The sequence below is a fragment of the Fusarium proliferatum genome, assembly GCF_900067095.1.
Source record: "Fusarium proliferatum ET1 genome assembly, contig: FPRO_scaffold008, whole genome shotgun sequence".
Taxonomy (NCBI): Eukaryota; Fungi; Ascomycota; class Sordariomycetes; order Hypocreales; family Nectriaceae; genus Fusarium; species Fusarium proliferatum.
In genome coordinates, this window is record NW_022194797.1 from 92841 (window position 1) to 111841 (window position 19001).

The window sequence follows — 19001 nt, forward strand, 5'->3', positions numbered from 1 at the left end:
ATCTACTATTAAGAGATATAATACTTTAATAACCGCTTAGCATTATGCCCTATATAATCTGCTAATAATAAACCTAATATAGCTTAATTTATCTACAGTTAGGAACCAACTATTATAAGTATCTTAATCACTAAGTGATTATAGACAATTATTATAATTATATAGTAAGTATATATAACTAGGTTGCTTATTAGTTAAAAGAAAATACAGGGGGCATATAATATAAGCGCCTTTCTAAGTTTAATTGTAATACTTAAGCTATACTTCTAAAAGGCTATATATAGCTACTATATATAATATATATAAGGCCCTTTTCTGCCTAACTTAATATACCTATTTTACCTTATATTATAGCTAGAGATAGATATAGCAATATAGTAGCCTACCTTAAAGCTATAGCCTAAAAAGTCTAGCTACTATATATTAAGGCCTAAAGATAAAAGAAAGGTATATAGTCTAAAATTATAAAGGCCTTTAGTAAAAGTGCCTTAAAAGACTGTTAGGTTAAAGGATTTTATATAGTAAAATTAATAAGAGGTTTAATTATAAGTTTAAGATTATAATATTAAGGTTAGAGGTTTAACTTTACTATATAGGCTCCTCTTTTTTAATAGTCTTTTAAGGTATTTTTCTTTTTTTAGCTTTTTTTTTATTTTTTTAGCCTTTTTTCTTTTTTTTTCTCTCTTTTTTATTATACTATCTTTAATAACTTAGCCTGCCTTATAGCTAGCTGGCTATCTATATTAAACCTATTTAATATTAAGTATATTTACTTAAGTTAAGCTATCTTTTTTCTTATTAATACTTTAGCCTATATTATCTATAGCCTTCTTACTTAAAGTTATTTATTTTCTTACTATATTAGTTTTTCTAGCTGGCCTCTATATATATATATATAAAATAGGCTATTTATTAGCTTTTTAGCTGCCTATTTTTAGCTAGCTTCTTTTTATTATATCTTACTTTATTAAGGCCTTCTATTTAGTCTTTATAACTTATAGCTCTAGCTAGCTTTAGCCTTAAAAAACCTCTAGCCTCTATATATAACCTTACTTAAAGTTAAAGTATACCTCCTTATTAATCCCTATCTAACCGGTATTATACTTTATATTATTAATAGCCTGCTATCTTAAGGTTATTTATTACTTTATAATATTATATTAGCTATATTTTAAAGATATATCTTTCTTTTACCTTTTACTATCTTTCTTTCTTTTTATTTTATTATATTACTATATAAAATAGTATTTATTTTATTATAATAATTCTTTTTTTTTCCTTTACTTTTATTATAGTAAGACTATATTTAGCTAAATAATATAATTACTATTTTATTAATAGTTTAGCCTATATTATTAATAGCCTACTGCCTTAAGGTTATTTATTACCTTATTATATTATTATATTAATTACTGCTATACTATATATAGTAATAGTATACTTTTAGCTATATATTTCCTTTTTTATTAACTTAATTTAGGCCTTTTTTACCTCTTTTATATATCTTTATTAATATCTCTTTTACTTATTAATATCTCTAGCTATTATTAATAAATAGCTATATTAATATTATATTAACTAGCCTTCTCTTTTCTTTTAGCTTATTTAATATCTAGCTTAGCTTAATAATATACCTTCCCTTTAATATAATAATAATAATATAAATATATATAATATTTATATATAGGTAATTTAGTTAGTTATTTATTAGCCTTTTTAAGCTATAATTTAATTACTATATATTAAGATTAATAGTTTAGGCTATACTTTTAAAAGGCTATATAGAAGTACTATTATTACTTACCTACTTGCCTTTCTTTAGCCTTCTCTTTTTTTTTAAACTGCTTTCCTTCTCTTTCTTTATTACCTTTACCTAGCTTTCTATTTAGCCTTATTAAACTATAGCTTAGCCTTAATATATAGCCTTATTTAGGGTTAGCTTAATACTTCTAATTGGCCTATATCTAGCTAGTAATATAGCTATTTAGTAGTATAGCAGCCTTTACTTTTCCTAGCTAATTATAGCGCTGCCTTAACTAGTAGTAAAGCCTGTATTACTGCTAGCCTAGCAGTTAGGAACTAAGGTTATAATATAAAAGTAGGTTTTAAATTATATATATAATAGTAGGGACCTAATATTTTATATATAATAGATAAACCTAACCCTAATACCTTACTATAATTATCATAATACCTATATCTTGCTAGCGCTATGAAATTTCCTATATAAACTTAATTATCATTAGGCTGTTAATATAAACAATAATTGTTAGGGCAGTTATTTTTTTCTAGTTCCCCTAATGCTGCTCGAGTATTTATGAATCACGAATTATGAACCGGTACGCAAAGAATCGACGATGGAAATACAGACAAGGCAAAGCTCCGCAAGTGTGCTGTCGAAAAACTAGAGTCTACCAAGCTATGAAGATGAGGACTATAGCTCTCGGAATGGCGAGAAACATGATGAGGTTGAAGTGTCTTTATAAATCTCATTCATCTATAATCTCGCTCATAATTACTCCCAACAACGGTTACTCAACTGCTGCACATCCTTCTCCAGCCTCACAACAACCCCCTCATAGAAGTTCTGACAAAAGTCCTCATCCTCAAGCCCCATAATCCCCAGCACGTTGTCCAGACACCACTCCACCGCCATCATATAGTTCTCCCCCACCTCCTCTAGCACCTTATTCCTCAACTGAAAACCTGCTTCGCGCTTCTCCATTATGGCTTTGAGGTCTATATCTGGCACCGTTGCCATGTCGAGTGCCGGCTCGGCTTGTCCGATCATCACCTGGATCAGCATCGCACCGAGTGACAGCACTATTTGGTTGCTAGCTTTGGATGGTTTGCGTGGTTCCCTCTGCGGCGAAGTCTCTGAGGGTGCTGCTGCCACAGGCATTCTGACGAATGTCCCGGTCATGGAAAACCTGGCGGGTGAGTCTGAATGGTACGCAGTCTTCTGGTTTCCCGGAAAGAACACAATGTCGTCCAAGGTCAGGATTCGCGCTAACCAGGGAGTCTTGTAGAGATGGAGGATATTTATAGAGACAGCCAGCGCGACTTTCAGCTTTTCCAAGAGATCAAGCTCTTGAAACTTGTTATGTTCTCCTCCTAGTATCTGCCGTAACGTGATAATCGGGCTTGGTTCTGGATAATAGTTCTGCGGGTAGAGACCGAATATGCGATAAGGGTCGGCGATATATCCGCAGCACGGGGCCGCTGGGTTCCTTTGCTCCTTGTGCCATGCGATTACCACCTGGCATAGACCCGAACTGAGGACAGGTGGTGATGCCGTTCGTGGAAACAGCGATGTTTTTGCGACAGTGGTCTTTTCGGAGACGACGGTCAGAGTCTTTTCTGAGGATGTTGACTCTAGCCTAGACTTGGAACTAAGCAATCCAAGAAACCGGACTCTCGGGCGTGGAGATGGAGATCTGCTGTTACTGGGGGGAACACTCAATGACGAAGGCGGCTTTATACTTTGTTCAGTCCTGGGCTCCAACTGAACAAGGAGACTGTCCCAGCGGTTCGGTTGTTCCAGAAACTTCACTTCCTCCCCGCCCTGAACAGAGCAGCTTGTGTCAGCATCAGGGCTCCCATATGACCCTAGCACCACATGAAAGTTGAGGTTCTTTGCCACCTCGTCCTCCACGTCGCTGGGCACAAGGGCAGCTCTCCTCGGCACCAGCTCGAGACACAGGTCGTGCGATTGGACGCATCGACACGTTACCGCACTTTTCAGGCCGTCGAAGATGCTCTGAGATAAGCCCCGAATAAGTCTCGTGACCCTGGCCTGTGACCGTCGCCGTCGGCTAGGCTCGAGTTTGCGGTTATCATCGGCGAGATCGTGCAAGACTGAGTTGGCCGTCTTGATACGAGAGATGATGCTCTCGTAATCTTTCTTCCTTAGCGAGAAGGATGCCCTTTTCTTGTATTCTTCTAGTATTGCCTTTGCGCTATTCAGCTTGGCCTAGACACATAGCATTAGCATATATAATTAATCTCGATTAACTAGTGTGATGGATTCACCTGGCCATCTGCTTTGATGCATAGCTTCTCCCTCAGTTCCTCAGCCGCCTCCTGCATGTCCTTGGCATGCTCTTTGAATGTGCCCATCGTTGTCCACAGCCGCTCCCTGATATTGTCGCTGAACTGCTCCCACTCGGGCCCAAAAGGCTTCTTGACTATCTCGTCAATCCGAGATAGAGGCGCGATGCCATCGAGTAGCACCTCGCACGTTGTTTGCAGGCGGACTTGTTCTGTCTCGAGGTCTTGGATAAGGGCTTTCAAGTCACGATCAGCACCTCGTACCCGTGATAGCATGGCCCTGTATGCTTTGAGTGCCTCGATGGCGAGTGGCAGGACGGCAAGAACGACGCCTACGACTTCGATGCCGGACATGACGTCGTCGTTAAATTGGATACATCTATGTCTGATGAGAATCGGCCAAGAGTGTAAGATGACATGTTGGGCTCTGAATATGCAAGCCCCGCACCACGGCTGAAAACAGGGATTAGACGTTTGAGCTGCTGGGACCAATAATATCTCGACAGATATGACTATGAGCCATTTTCGATGACCAGCTCTGTTAAGGAACGTGACTTTATGGCGAGCGGGGCTGCCATCCTGACTTTCTGTGGCTACTCTCATCAATCATCAGTGTAATAAATCCAGCAACCGACATCACCAACCATCAATAGAGATTATTTTGGCCTTCGTTTTCACATTCCAAATGATCGAAGGGGCCTCTCAATCCGTCACTGAACTGGGAATTGCCCCCTTGGTTGCTCGCAGCCTTGCCTCGTTGAAGACGCTCACCTCAACGCTGCAATGTGACCATGCCCAAGTCTCGCAGGTCGGCTCTTACCTAGCGAGGTTCAAGCTGTGGGCTGGCAATCTAGGAGCCCATCGCAGATCCGGGAGTCGCTCTCTCGAGTATCGTCTACGTGACGCGTCCCACATCCGCAAGTTGGTCATTTCTCTGCTCCAAGATCTTTGCAGATCCATCGAACAAGGCATAGACTTTCTTTCCTCTGTCAAGAGAAAAATATTAACGACAAGTTAGGCACCCTCATCGCCAACGAAGACAAGAGCTCTGACATAGCCAGCGAGAGCCACGACCAAGTGGAAAATGACCTAGCCGACTACTTCAACGATGATGAAGACTCTGACAAGTCCGAGACTGAAAAGACACTTGATGAGATTGCTCACGTAATAGCCTGTCTTCTACGGCTTTCTATCACGATACGCAACCCAGCCCCTCACGACCAGTTCCTGTCCCGGGCGGAGGAGGGTCTTATCGAGTCGTTTGTGCACTGGGATGCCAAGCATGTCCGAGAAAAGTTCACCAATGTGGATAAAAATCTTGCAGATAGACTCGGTAGAGCCATGGCTCGCAGGCGGCTATATTTTAAGTATCGAAAGGAGCATAACCACCGAATGGCCCAGGGCTTAGACGAGGATGAGGATGAGCAGGCGACGACGGTGGCTTCATCACTTCCCGAGCATCTAAAGGAGGCAGGCGAGACACGTTTAGGTCAGTTCGGCATAGTGGATGATGGTGGTTCTGATACCTCGGCGACTTCGTATGCCACCTCAAAACCTGATTCAACCCAGCTGCGAGTCCCCTCAATCCCAAAAGAAAACAAGGATGGGCCGTTCAAGTGTCCGTTCTGCCGAATGATAGTGTTGATAGACACAAGGTATGCCTGGAAGTATGTTTCACTCCGGCTGATGAAGGTGGCTGATTACTCTAACCTATTTAAAAGGAAACACGTTTTCAGAGATCTTCGACCGTATGTCTGTCTCTCAGATGCTTGTAAAACACCAGAACATCTGTATATGCGCCGCAATGAGTGGAAAATGCACATGAGGCGAGAGCATTGGAAGTTCTGGCACTGTCCATTCGGATGCGATGAAGAGTTTGACAGAGCGGAAGGCTTTCAAAACCATGTCCAGATAGCGCACAAACATAACATGTCTCCGGACCAGATACATGCGCTGGGTGAACTAAGCAGCCGTACCAATACGGCAAAGGCTAAAGGTCAATGCCCTGTGTTGTGATTTCCAAGTGGATTCTGAGAAGCAGTACGAGAAGCATATAGGGCAGCATCTCGAGCACCTTGCGCTTTTTACCTTGCCCGATATAGGGGATGAAGGCAATGAAGACGAAGAGGAGGAGCAGCCCGGCGCTGGAGATGAGAACGATGAGGATGAGGATGAGGATGACGAGGACATAGATGAAGAGGATTGGCTTAAAACGGACGACCACGGAATCAAGGCCGCTGAGAGACAATTTGAAGATACTAAAATCCTCTATAGGCTGAGCATAGAGACAGCAGAGAGGATCAAGAAAGCCGGGGAGGAAGATAACACTAAGATAATATCTGATGTGCGTGCCAAGCTTGAGGAAGATAGGAAGGCCGCAGCAGCTGCTGCTGGAGGATCACGAAAGGCTGAGGCCGAGGCTTCAACTAGACCTGCTATATCCGGTCCGCCCGAGGTAAACGTAGAAAGGATTCGATTAGAGGCCGAGATCGCTGCTATGGAAGAAAAGGTAAAGGCTGCCGAGAAGCAAAAAGAAGCCGAGGCGAAAATCCGAAAAGAAGCCGAGGAGGCCTTCTATCGAAGAATGGAGGATATGGGATTGGCCCAAGAAGAAGCCAAGAAAGAGATCGAAAGGGCCAGGATTGAGGCAGAAAAGGCTGCCCGAGAGATACTAGAAGCCGAACGAAAGGCTGAAGGGAAACGCGCTCAGGAGCACGCTTGCGCTATGGCTGAAGCCGAAGAGAAGGCTCGTCTCAGATTCGAAGCTGAGATGAAGACCACTGAGGACCGAAGAGAGGCTGAGGCAGGGGCTCGCATCCAAGCTGAAGAAGAAGCCAGGAAGAAGTTTGAAGCTGCAGTAAAGGCAGCTGAAGAACAACGAAAGGCCGAGGCTCCAGCCCGCGCACAAGCCGAGAGGGAAGCTCGAATGAAGTTCGAAGCTGAACTGAGGGCTGCCGAGGCAAAGGCCGGTGCCGCGAAGAAGGCTCAGGAGGAAGCTGAGCGTCTCATGATGGCTGAGCAAGAGGCTAAGGAAGCTACCGAGAAGAAAGCTGCCGAGTAGCCCGAGAGAAATATCGACGGGGGTGCAATGGCACAACATCAAGAGTTATAGCTAAATGTCTTGGAGATCTCTGCTCGAGGTTGGTTCTTCTCAGTCTAGCACGGCAGTTCGGTTGCTATTATTTACCCTAGGTATTATTCGCAGGCGGTTTGAGTCAAATCCTCCACCAAAATGGGGTTGCGGGGGTCAACGTATTGCGCCCTCGTAACCAATACTCTCATCGACTGTAGTAGAGTCCGTTTATCTCCCCACTTTGCAGGGAGTAGATAGATAGATAGATAGATAGAGTGTATTACGCCCGGGAGAATGATTCTCATAGGGCTAGTAGGTACGCTAAGCCACTTACGATTTCCTCGCATTGATCCAGTCTAGTTTGTTATCGGTAGATTCTGTTGCGACAGGTGACTTGGATAGAGTGTTAAAGTTCCACCCCATGTAACTACGTGGCATATACAAGTAGCTTTAAGTCACGCCGGTATCGAGGAGAACCGGCATAGAAACACAGGGCTAGAGTCGATACTTACACAAGAGCGGAGGCGTTTCCAGTCTGGAAGGCCATACTTGTTGGAAATTCCGGGAATCCCCCTTCCTTTCAGGGTTTAGACTGTTAGACTGAAAGTCCTAGATTTAGAGTTCAAAGTCCTAGATGAAATTATCTAGAGATATAAACCTGAGAAGAACTCTTATCTCAATAATTAACAATTAAGTTTCGTAAAAAAAATATACTTTCACCCAGCACTACTGCGCAATATAAACAACACTTGGGCATTGTAGAGAGAGCTCGACCCACTCTACCCACTCCTAATTGGCTAATTAGATCTTATCATCTGATAAGATTAAGAATATGGATGCTGAGCTCCTTGACAAGCCGTCCATAGACCTAAAGACCAAGATAGGTAGACATTAAGAAGCCAAGAGATTTAACTCTTTTACACCTAGAGCGGTTTATTGGTACTTTAATATTAGGGAGTTAAATTATAAGTTAATGCTCTTTTAAAAGTCATAGCGATGGATACTTTTAGACTAGGTTGTATATATTGTCATTTTGCTTAACTTATGTGTAAAGACTGTACCAAGAGACATCCTTATACCACTCCAAACTCTGAACTACCTCATCACAGAAAGTTCACCACTTGACTAATATTTAAACTGCTCACACAATGCCGTCCCCTTATGTTTCTTCTTACCCTCGATTCCCCCAGTAATCGGCCCAGTGAATCTCTGATAGTTAGCTGTATCCAACTGGGTAGCTCCATGGGTGAAGTTGGCTGTAAATGCCTTCCCGTTTCCCATATCATAGCGTATGTTGAACCCAGATGGCCCGGCCAGGCCTGGTATAGGCGGGTACTGACTATTCTTGCCCCAGGGTCTGACAGTGACACTATGGCACGCGCAGCTCTGGGTGAGCACCTTATCCCCTTTGGTGATCCACGACGAGAAGTACTCTTTTCCAGACTTATCTACAGCGTCGAACCACACGAGCGAGTATGGACCGACACGTCCGTGACCCCAGTACCAGGTTTTGGTGATGGCCTCCAAGGAACCTGAGCCCCAATTCTTATCGTGGTATCCGTTACCTCGAAGATGGAAACTTTCTCCGTCGATGACCAGATCAACAACGGCTTCTGCATCTGGTACAGCGTTCGCCCACCATATATTAGGGAAAAGTTGCTCTGAAACACCAGGCCTGTTTAAGTGACACGGGTAATGAGGCGGTGCAACCTATGGAACGTCAGTGACAGCCAGGAAATAATGCCTGCTAGTTTATACTAACCGATTTCAACTGGAACGAGCCAACGACACCTCGACCTGGATCATTGATAGACAACGTATAGATGGGGTTGGGGACGTTGAGGCTACTACCCGTAAACGTATGCAAACTGGTATTGCCTCTCCATTCAGACGCTAATCCCCGGTCGCTGATCTGGAAATCCGCGCCTAGGTTCGGAACAGTACTTTTGTCAATGCTGGTACCATTCTTGAACGTGACCCGCACCGCAATGAAGAGTGGCCCTCCGGGGTATGGGATCGACAGGCTGTTGGGGGCCATGTTGTACAAGACAACTGAGATTGCTGCGTTGTCTGTAGCCGAAACCGCGTCAAAGTACCACCTACATATGTACGTAAGTTATGAATTCTGGTCTAGTTCATCACTTGTGGTACTCACCAGTCCCATGTGCTGGCATTGACACCAGGTGTCAGCTTCGGTAGATCCAACCCACCTTTGACAGATACCGTTTCAATATGGGTATGGCCATTAATAAGTTTGAACGGTAGTTCAACTCCCGTAACACAGCTCTGCCCGGACGGGGTTGATCGTGCAACGCTAGCAACGATCAAGGCAGAACTAAGTATAGAGGCAAGATACATCGTTTCGCGGTAACTATGCAGGTTGTAGCAGACAGTAAGAATTATAAAGGGTAGTGTAATATCAGGAACACGTGGTTAATAGCCGTGGCAAAAAGTCCGTATGAGTGCTTTAAAATTGTGATATTTATATGCATACTTATATGTAATCACTGTCGGAATTCGCACTCGCATTCGCATAATGAGGAATTTGGGTGGAATCGTGGGTGTCAACTGGTTTTTGAGTCGGATTTTGAATTCTACCGAATACCGTCGAATAACGGAATTCGCATAGATATGCAATTGCCCTTAATTTCTCATTTAATATCTTAAACTTTAATATTCATGACTCAGAAGCCCATAAACGATGAATCCATGATATCCCCTCAAAGCCGAGGTTCAAAGCCGAACTCCGTTTGTAAGTACCTTGTAAAGACTGCCATACCCCTTAAAGACGCTTATTTTGCTTTTTTTTTCGAGCATCTCTTCGACTTCCATAAAGCCCCTCCCCAAACGCTGATATTGAAACCTTCTCTTCTACTCCAGCAAAATACGGCATCAGCTAAGTGATCATTGCTGGGATCGGAGCTAGATAGTCATCTAAACAGTGACACAAGCTTGAGAACCTATCGGACCTCTATCTATCACTGGCGATAAGCAACTCTTTGCAGTTGAAGGATGAGGAACCATAAAGATTTTCGTTTAATAATTTATAAAACATCCTCCCAATAAATAGTCTGGCCATTTAAGTCCTTTGGTATTCCTATTTCCACTAACTTTGCAAATGCAGCAGCTGGCTCCTCCGGTTTCAGCAATCTTCCTTCTGCCTTAAGGGCATTAAGGAACTTCTGCAGCTCGGGAGAGGCAGTGCCTGGAAGCTGGTTAGTTGTCATTCTAAACCATTAGTTCATTTGTGGTAGCATGTACCTTCTTCCCGCAGTCCCGTTTGCATTTCTGTATCAACTGCGCCTGGCGTAATAGCGATAGAGCTAATTCTGGAATCTTCTAACGGAATACAGCCGCACAGATAGTTGAGGACCGCCTTTGAGGATGCATAGCATGTCCATGACTCACAGGGCTGTTGACTGACACGGGATGAAGTCACTATTATGCTGCCGCTGCTTTCTTGAAGGTGATGCCAAGCGACTTGTAGCTACATTTGATGAAAGTGAGTTAGTATTACTTTATTTCTTGGGTGTTGGATTTTTTAGCATACCATATGGATATTAGAAAAGAAGTTGACATCAAATGCATGCTTCCAGCTTTCCAGACTGAGAGTTGGGAATGCTCCCAGTGGCCGATATGTGGCTGCATTGAGGATAAGGGTTGTAAGCCTGCTCCCATGCCTAATCGCCATCTCGACCGCCTGGATGTTGATATTCTCTTGACAAACATCTCCAGCGACAATGTGCAATTTCTGTGCATAGTCTCCCTGGATTGATTCAAGTTTCTCAATCTTGAGGTCGACTGCAACCACGTGAGAAACTGTTGGTGCTTGTAAGAGCTTTTTGACAATAGCAAGCCCTATACCATTTCCAGCACCTGTCACAATACTAACACTTTGCATTAGATGGTTTGGCCTAGGGGCGGAGTTGAACGTACATTACTTTCTCAGCCATAACGAGATCGTGTTTAAGTCGTGTTGTAGCTAGATAGATGCGGTAGCCCGTAGTCTTGTTGCCTACTTATCTAAGAACTCGACTCCAGGAGTATACATCCCAGGCCCAAAGTGCGATAAACAGAAAGTCAGCTGCTCTCGCCACCGCGGACCCCGATGCGTAGCATTCTGGATAGTGGGGCCACCGGTATTCCGTTTCTCAAGACGTGTCATATTTCCTTCGTGCTGTGCTAAATTAGCAGGTACTAAAAGCTTCTTACTAAGACAGAATTGAACAAGTGTCGGCACAACAGCAGTCCGAGTCACTGAGAGATTGTTCCCAGTTCTCCGTGCCAAGCTAAGAAGTTAGCCACGAGTCTGAACTGAAATTGAGACATCATTCAATGCCGATTATGTGCCCTGACAACTTTAAATGCTATACGGTCATTGATGCTTCACCCTCCCCTGGCTGTCATATGTCTGAAATAATGCGTCTTATATATATCCGATTAAATTAAATTAAAAGCGATATGCTTCATCCCAAGTCCCTCTGGGTATGAGAGCATCTTTGCCTTGACAGGACCAATATACGTCGATCGAAAATCTGGCAACTTCCATATGTCATAGTGTTGCTGTGTACTATGCCATCCGACAACCAAAATAGATAATACACTCCGACCAGTCGGGCTCTCTGGGTGAGATACCACGGGGCGAGTATCCCATGTGCTCATGAGCCAATACGACGGTGCCAGATCCTCTGGCAACTTGTTCAACACGGCCTCTCTCATTGTATTCAGAACCTCTCTGGTGCCGGCATCATCCTCAACTGACAAGCCTGCCACAAATGGCATTGTTGTGAGATCCACCATTGGAGCTGACTTGATACCTCCGACTGAAGATAGTGTAGGCGTAAGCTTCGTCCTGAGCTTGACGATTGCAGGACTAGGGCAAGCCAAGGTCTTGAGCTCGGTTGTAGAGATGGTTGACTCCTCATTTGACCATTCTAGATTGGAGAGGAGGAATATTCCTTTAGCTTATGAACTCAAAATAGCTCTGTCACGGAGCAGTAACTATTTATGATGTGTAGCTAGAGGGTACAAAACTCACCAATAACCCAAACTAACGCGTTCGTATCCTCTTCTGACCGTCCCCAAGCCGACCAGTTGTATCCGTCTTGAAGCCTCGCCTCTTGGAACAGGTTCAGGAGTCGCTTTCCCTTTTGGTCTTGAACATTCTCTGGCTTCACCTCCGCAGGGAGATGAAAGTAGATAAATTCTGTAATGATGTGACTGACATCCATATTGAAAAGCTCTGAGTGGTACTGGAAATACTGTCGCAAGTGTGAATATAGACTTAGATACTCCTAGTATAACATTATAAGATAAGAAATTGGCAATAGGGAAATTTCAAGACTTGGAAAGCCGCGCTATCATCTGAAGCCTGGAATGAGCAAATGGGGCTATTACAAGAGACACACCGGATCCCCGAGCGGATCGAGAAGGTGAGGGGTTCCACCACTTGTCCGATCCCGGGTCAACTCAGCTTAGCCAGACTAAGTTCTGTCGGCTGATTTAAGCTCTCAGCCCGTAAGTCTAAGCGGCAAATAATACTTGTGGCTCACAACTTAGACATTATACCGCTTTAGACAGATAAAGGCAGGTGGTGAAAGAAAACCCGGGACCTTGATCTTAAGTGACGAAAAGACTTAGGTAGCTTAGTATAAGATCAAGGTATGCTAGCTTAATTTGGGATAATTGTTATTTAATTTAGTTTAATACTTTATATTATGCTTATATATTCTCTTGCCTTTTAAAGACAGAGTGTCGCTACGACGTTTAAAACCGTCATTTAGATACGCAAGGGCACAATTTTCTGTCAACCAGCAGTGAACTACTGAACAGATCTGTGATCCTTGAGCGCCAAGGAGAAGGAATCGAGTCTTCGATCATGGTGCATGTCTTTAATTTATTTCATGGTATGGCGAGGTGCATACCACCGAGACTTTTCCAGCTAGCAAATATATCGAATGGAAACAGACTCCTTTCTTGAAGATAACTTAGAAGTTAATACCGCCTTGAAAAAGCCTATACACTTAGAAGAATATTGAAGTAAACCTCCAACCAAGTACTCTTCCACCAAAATAGAGATTACTATTGTACCTTGTAGCCCTAATAGATATATCGGAAATGCAAGTTGGACACATCAGTCATGTCGTCCACGTAAGCATTCTCAAACGATTCAGCTACTCCAGCAGCCTCGCGATTCTTGTTGGCTCTTTGACACATGAGCCGATATAACATACCCATTAAGATGGTGCTGGCAAGACAAGCTGTAATGAATGTCCATCCGGTCGTATACCGCGGGGACTCAGACTGAAGAAATGTTAGAGGTCCGGCAAAATTTCCTGTCGCAATTCAGTCAGTTGAATTATGCAATTCCTTGGTACGGGAAATAGACCAGTGGGTCTATTTCTAGTCACCTACCGACGCAGTAGCCAACAAATAAGCCAGCAGATACCGTTGAACGCTTCGTATATCCTGCAACATTGGCAATGGATAGGTTCATTAACACGGCATAAGCAGCAGGATGAAACGCTAGTAGGTACAAGCACATCAATTTGAATCCGTTCGCTATATGGGGAATGTTCCAAATCAAAACACATGAAAGGAGTAAGATTGATGAGCTGAAGGTATAGGACCAAATCCTCAAATTGTATCGGGAGAAGACTGTTGCAACCCACGAGAGGGTAATTGTGGCAACCACTCCAACTGCTCCCGTTGGCATTGTTAGTAGCAAGGAGTCCAAACCCGTATATCCCATGGACACATTGATGATAAGAGGCGTGAAGGTTGAGGTCACCGCGTTAACGGTATTGACAGTGGCAGACATGAAGAAAAGTAACCAGAAAAGTGGGCTCTTTACAGCTTCGAATACTTGCTCTCTCTTGAAGTGCTTATTCCTCACTCCCGAGTTGTTTACACGTAGTCGTGATACAGCGATGAACTTTTCTCGGTCACTGAGGTTTTTTGCAGTGATTGGATCTGGGTCCATGCAGAAAAGAATCACGAAAGCCCATATAATCGTGATACAGCCTGCAAAGATGAACATGTATCTCCAAGGAGACATCGAACCCTTGATGTGGCCAAGCCCAAAGTTGATAAGTGGCGCAGGGATAGCCATCATCGGAGCTGCAGCAAACCAAACCCTACAATGCTATCGTCAGACGGAAGGGATTTCGTAGGAAGAATTACTGAACTCACCCCATGCGAAATGTCTGTTCGACCTTTGTATACCATCCACCGACGACCATCATCCAGACTGGCGAAACACCGGACTCGAGGAGGCCAAGGAAGAATCTCTGAACATAAAGCTCGCGGAAGCTATTACACCAACCGCCAGCTAGCACACAAGTTCCCCAAAGGAGAACCAAAGTGAAAGCCACGATGTGAATTGGGAATCTTTGGGCGAGGAACGTAGCCGGATATGCACCAGCAATGTAGCCGAGATAGAAGATGGAAGACGCCATAGAAAATCGATTCCCGACAGTGAGCTTGAGGTCGGTTCTCATACCAAAGATGGCCTGTTATGATTGATGTCAGATCCAAAAACAACCCGAGCAGTATTTTCATGACGCTTACGGCATGGGAAAACAGAAACTTGTCATAGAACTGGATTGCAAAGGTCAAGACGAGAATAACCAGAAGTCGTCTGTCAATCTTTCTGACTAACTTGGCTTCTTCGTCAGGTGACCAAGTAGAATCTCCATCGTAGTTGAAAAGAACTTTGAGAGCTTCATCTTGATGGATTGTATCGATCTTGTCGAGTTTATTGCCCCGGGTTACGGTGGACGAAACACGTTCGATATGATCCTGACTTGGGTGTTCTTTAGGAGTGGCCATGACGAGTATGAAGTACTTGCTCACAGGATATAGTAGGGATATTATGAAATAGGGATGCTTGGGTAAAGGATCGATAAAGGCAGCGTGATTATTGAATATATACTGAGAGATATATCCTATCAGCTAACTGATTCCCCTTGTGCTTGATATCGGCCTCCCTTTTCGGACTTCATGTGGGCGATCAACAACTTTTAGAATCCGGGGTTTTCTGGGGAAATCAGGCTTTAAAAACGATGGCTTGAACTAGACCGTGTCGTTCCAAGCCACGATGTGTGTTTGTGGACAAGAGCCAAGGGCCCAGCCTCTGCCAAGACCGCTATGGAGCGTAGTCTAATTGTCTAACTTTTTAACTACTTGGCCAACCCCGCTCTTGGACTTCAACCAGTTGTGAGAACATTTTTAGGTGTCTAAGTACTCAAGGCTTAAAAAGAGTTATAAAGGAAGATGTTAATATAGCAAATTATCCTTTTGTTAAATAGAATTAAACTCTCTCAGTAGTAAAGCGATGAGAGTCACGGATGATTGAAAAGTGCGGAATGTCTCCAGACATACATGATTTAAAATCATGTGCTTAACTATCTGCAACCAGGAGCTCTGAATTCACATCAAACGACCTTAAGAACTTATATGCAGCTTTTGAGAATCTTGGAAGGGCCATCTTGTCCTCAGTACCGTGAATAAAGCAGGTTAGTGGGAATTTAGCTGAAAATAGCTCTACGGGATTAACCCGCTTGTAATTACCGTCTTGCACGATATTTCGGAATAAAGTTCTGTCTCGCAGGTTACTTAAGAGATAAGCATTCTGGGGCCTAGATAAATCCGGCATAGGTTCTGGACTACCGGGTAACCTCTTGAATGATGAAGGAGTAGATGTGATAACACTCTTGCTGTTGACCTTATTAAGGAAGGCTTGTGGAAAACGAAGAACCTGGGAAAAGACTTCCATCGGAGAATGCCAGAATTGATCGTCCAGGTATACAGCAGGAAAGTAAGATACTATAGCCGTGGGTGGAGATGTAGCAGATCCCTAGACGTGTGTCCAATCAGTACCTAGTTGTTCTAGAGGGGGGGTGGGGCTAGAGGTGGACAGCAGACTGAATGGAAACTTACTAGGTGTAAAGCTAGGTTGCCACCTACAGATGAGCCAATGACCCTGACCCTGCTACTGTCGACAGTTACTTGAATATCACGAAATAACAGGGGGGAAGCTCCTTGCATTTCCATGAGAAGCAAGCATGAATATCCGGGATAGGGCCCTTAATGAGAGAAACAGTCGGGCAATGGCGATAGTCTGGCACCATAACAGTGAAGCCGAACTCGTGAATAAGTGACTTAAGCCGAGCCTTGGAGACTCCTGTCTTTGACCTATTGACAAAGCCACCACTATAGATTATAATAACTAAAAAGAGCCATGGTTAGCCATATGTGTTCGACTAAAACTCAAACCTGCATTTCATTGGGTCTACTCACTAATTGGTCCAGCCTCTTTTACACCATCATCTGTCAAAGACTTATAGTGGACATCCGCTTTGAGCGGAACGCCCACGACGGTACTGTAGACATACTCTCTGACATCCATTCTTTTGACCTGGCACGAAATAATATGCGATATTGGGCTTTGGTGGAGTTCTTCGGAATATCTCCATATGAACCTAACTAAATACAGTCACGCGGACTGGTCGGAAAGTCAAATCGGCCTCGGAGGTGGGAGTGGACAAGGGTTAGGTCGGGCCACAAGTGCCGATTCACCACTGCCCACCACCACAGGTCAAGGCATGCATAGTCTTCGTTACCCTGTACTCGTAGTCTCGTTCCACCTGCAGAGAAAACGTGTCGTTTTAAAGACATTGAGGGTTTTCAATGATTCCTAGCAATCAATCTACAATCTTGCTCTACTCTCAATTGTTATACATTCAATTCGGATACTCTTTTTATTCAAGCATCATTTACAAAATGGGTTCTACTCTGCTACCAATTGACCAGCTCCGAGCATCGCTGACTGCGTCTGATGTCCTCGTTCCAGGGGATGAGGGTTATCAAAGCAGTCTCCATAGATGGTCTGAAGCAGCAGAGAAGCCAGCTGTAAGTGTTTGTCAGCATTGGGACCCCTGATCTAGCCAAATACGGTAGCATCAGGTCTTGAGAAACCCAGGACTAACTCGTGTTATTTCGAAAGGCGTACGTAGTCCAAGTCACCAATGCACATGATGTGTCCCAGGCCCTGCTGTTCGCGCAAGAGCATGGCCTTGATGTTGCTGTTGTCGGCGGAGGTCACTCAACCTCTGGGTCTTCTTCAACAGATGGTGGACTCGTTGTGGACTTGACCAAGATGCGTAATGTTACTGTCGACTACGCCAACAAGACCATCACGGCTCAGGGAGGCACCATCTGGGAAGATGTCGACTATGCTGCCGCCAAATACGGCCTGGCCACGGTCGGAGGCACTGTCAACCACACAGGAGTTGGAGGTCTCACCTTGGGCGGAGGCTATGGCTGGCTTACTGGAAAGTATGGCTTGACTATCGACAACCTCCTTGCAGCTGAGGTCGTGCTCGCTGATGGTCGAATTCTGCAAACATCGGAATCGGAAAACCCTGATCTGTTTTGGGCACTTAGAGGTGCCGGTCAGAGTTTTGGCGTTGCTACGAGTTTCACCTTCCGCGGGTACAAGCAGGAGAATTCTGTTTATGGCGGTTTGCTTGTCTTCAAGCCTGATTCCCTGGAAAAGATAGTCGATTTTGCGAACTGGTTGGTCAAATCGACCGGAGGTGAGAGCGGCATGGTTGTCGGTATTGGCGCTCCCGCACCAGCTCGGAAAGTCAGTGTCCTGACCATCATCTTTTACAACGGTGATCAAGCCAAGGCCAGAGAGTATTTTGCACCTCTCTTTGCGCTTGAGCCAGTGGCCGATCTAACCCGGGAGATGCCCTACAGAGACGTCAACGCAATGCTCAACACTGTCTCGACTCACGGCGATCGGAAGACACAAAAGGGTTCAGCTTTCTCGTTACCCTTGTCGACATCTCTCGCCAGGGCTCTTCTCACCGACTACACCAAGTTCATCACTGATGTTCCAGATGCTGCCAAGTCCATTATACTCATGGAATTCTTTTCACAGAGGCAGGTGAATAAGGTCTCACAGACGGCAATGTCATTTGCCAACCGTGGTGAGCATTACAATATTCTTTTCGGCACTCGCTGGGTCGGCAGCCAAAACGACAAGGCATGCCGAGACTGGACTCGTAATATGGGTCAGAAAGTCAACGAGGAGTTGAAGAAGAGTTTGACTGGGGATGGCGTTGGAGAATATGGAAACTATGATGGTATGTGATATGCAACCCGCCAAAGTGGCGTTACTAACCAGCTTACGATCTTTTTAGGCGTTGCTACATCTCTAGCCCAAGAGATTTTCGGGGTAAACTACGAAAGAGTTCTGGCTTTGAAGAAGCAGTATGACCCGAAGAATGTGTTCAACAAGGGCGCTGGAAAGTTTTCCATGTAGTGCAGCGTAAATAGTTAGTAGCTTATAAGTCAGATAAAGAAAATCAAAGTGTTTCTTGTGAAATTTTTGTTTACCAAAAGACTCCGTAGTTGACTGCTACCTATAACTTTGAGCTACAGGCGGCGAGTATAGGTGATGAATGCAAAGGAGCATTGTTGTGTTAGTAGTGAAGTATGTAGGACTAACTGCGAGCGGTGCAAGTATAACATATTCGACTAGCGTTTAACCTCTGGACAATAATACCCACGGCTTATCAGCTACAAATTGACATCCATTGGCAATCTGGCGTTCTAAACATGCCAACAATTTAGATAGGTAGGAGTAAACCACACTGACGTTACGTGGGATACGTATGTAGCTAGCAAGGTAATTTTGAGCTGGCTTTGCCGACCGAGAAGATCCACCTAAACCAAGCACTATGGATGCTATGGTCTCTCCACGATTACACCGCGTTCGCCGACGCCATTACGTTTGGCGGAGTTCCAGCGACGGCAACTGTCGGAACGGACTTTCTGGTGGCTGCAGGTTGTCTAGTCACCAAACAAT

At 44.3% G+C, this 19001-nt stretch overlaps 8 protein-coding genes across 8 annotated transcripts; 2 read left to right on the top strand and 6 right to left on the bottom strand.

The window, feature by feature from the left end:
- Positions 1 to 2515: 2515 nt before the first annotated feature.
- FPRO_13688 (uncharacterized protein) lies at positions 2516 to 4404 on the bottom strand (the record flags this gene model as incomplete). The annotated part of the gene is made up of 2 exons (XM_031218631.1): positions 2516 to 3973; positions 4033 to 4404. 2 exons carry the CDS (start codon positions 4402 to 4404, stop codon positions 2516 to 2518), a joined length of 1830 nt encoding a protein of 609 aa, XP_031084470.1.
- Positions 4405 to 4735: 331 nt separating this feature from the next.
- On the top strand, positions 4736 to 7111 carry FPRO_13689 (uncharacterized protein; the record flags this gene model as incomplete). Its single annotated transcript, XM_031218632.1, has 4 exons — positions 4736 to 4971; positions 5025 to 5717; positions 5772 to 6022; positions 6075 to 7111. The coding sequence occupies 4 exons, from the start codon at positions 4736 to 4738 to the stop codon at positions 7109 to 7111; spliced, it is 2217 nt and encodes a 738-aa protein (XP_031084471.1).
- Positions 7112 to 8248: 1137 nt separating this feature from the next.
- On the bottom strand, positions 8249 to 9481 carry FPRO_13690 (uncharacterized protein; the record flags this gene model as incomplete). The annotated part of the gene is made up of 3 exons (XM_031218633.1): positions 8249 to 8833; positions 8886 to 9222; positions 9279 to 9481. The coding sequence occupies 3 exons, from the start codon at positions 9479 to 9481 to the stop codon at positions 8249 to 8251; spliced, it is 1125 nt and encodes a 374-aa protein (XP_031084472.1).
- Positions 9482 to 10167: 686 nt separating this feature from the next.
- FPRO_13691 (uncharacterized protein) lies at positions 10168 to 11076 on the bottom strand (the record flags this gene model as incomplete). Its single annotated transcript, XM_031218634.1, has 4 exons — positions 10168 to 10328; positions 10385 to 10610; positions 10674 to 11037; positions 11060 to 11076. The coding sequence occupies 4 exons, from the start codon at positions 11074 to 11076 to the stop codon at positions 10168 to 10170; spliced, it is 768 nt and encodes a 255-aa protein (XP_031084473.1).
- A 487-nt stretch (positions 11077 to 11563) lies between these two features.
- Positions 11564 to 12354, bottom strand: FPRO_13692 (uncharacterized protein; the record flags this gene model as incomplete). The annotated part of the gene is made up of 2 exons (XM_031218635.1): positions 11564 to 12081; positions 12162 to 12354. 2 exons carry the CDS (start codon positions 12352 to 12354, stop codon positions 11564 to 11566), a joined length of 711 nt encoding a protein of 236 aa, XP_031084474.1.
- Positions 12355 to 13222: 868 nt separating this feature from the next.
- FPRO_13693 (uncharacterized protein) lies at positions 13223 to 14953 on the bottom strand (the record flags this gene model as incomplete). Its single annotated transcript, XM_031218636.1, has 4 exons — positions 13223 to 13458; positions 13538 to 14259; positions 14315 to 14634; positions 14693 to 14953. 4 exons carry the CDS (start codon positions 14951 to 14953, stop codon positions 13223 to 13225), a joined length of 1539 nt encoding a protein of 512 aa, XP_031084475.1.
- Positions 14954 to 15524: 571 nt separating this feature from the next.
- On the bottom strand, positions 15525 to 16532 carry FPRO_13694 (uncharacterized protein; the record flags this gene model as incomplete). Its single annotated transcript, XM_031218638.1, has 4 exons — positions 15525 to 15980; positions 16064 to 16112; positions 16163 to 16352; positions 16424 to 16532. 4 exons carry the CDS (start codon positions 16530 to 16532, stop codon positions 15525 to 15527), a joined length of 804 nt encoding a protein of 267 aa, XP_031084476.1.
- Positions 16533 to 16906: 374 nt separating this feature from the next.
- FPRO_13695 (uncharacterized protein) lies at positions 16907 to 18455 on the top strand (the record flags this gene model as incomplete). Its single annotated transcript, XM_031218639.1, has 3 exons — positions 16907 to 17035; positions 17130 to 18276; positions 18334 to 18455. 3 exons carry the CDS (start codon positions 16907 to 16909, stop codon positions 18453 to 18455), a joined length of 1398 nt encoding a protein of 465 aa, XP_031084477.1.
- Between the last annotated feature and the right edge of the window lie 546 nt (positions 18456 to 19001).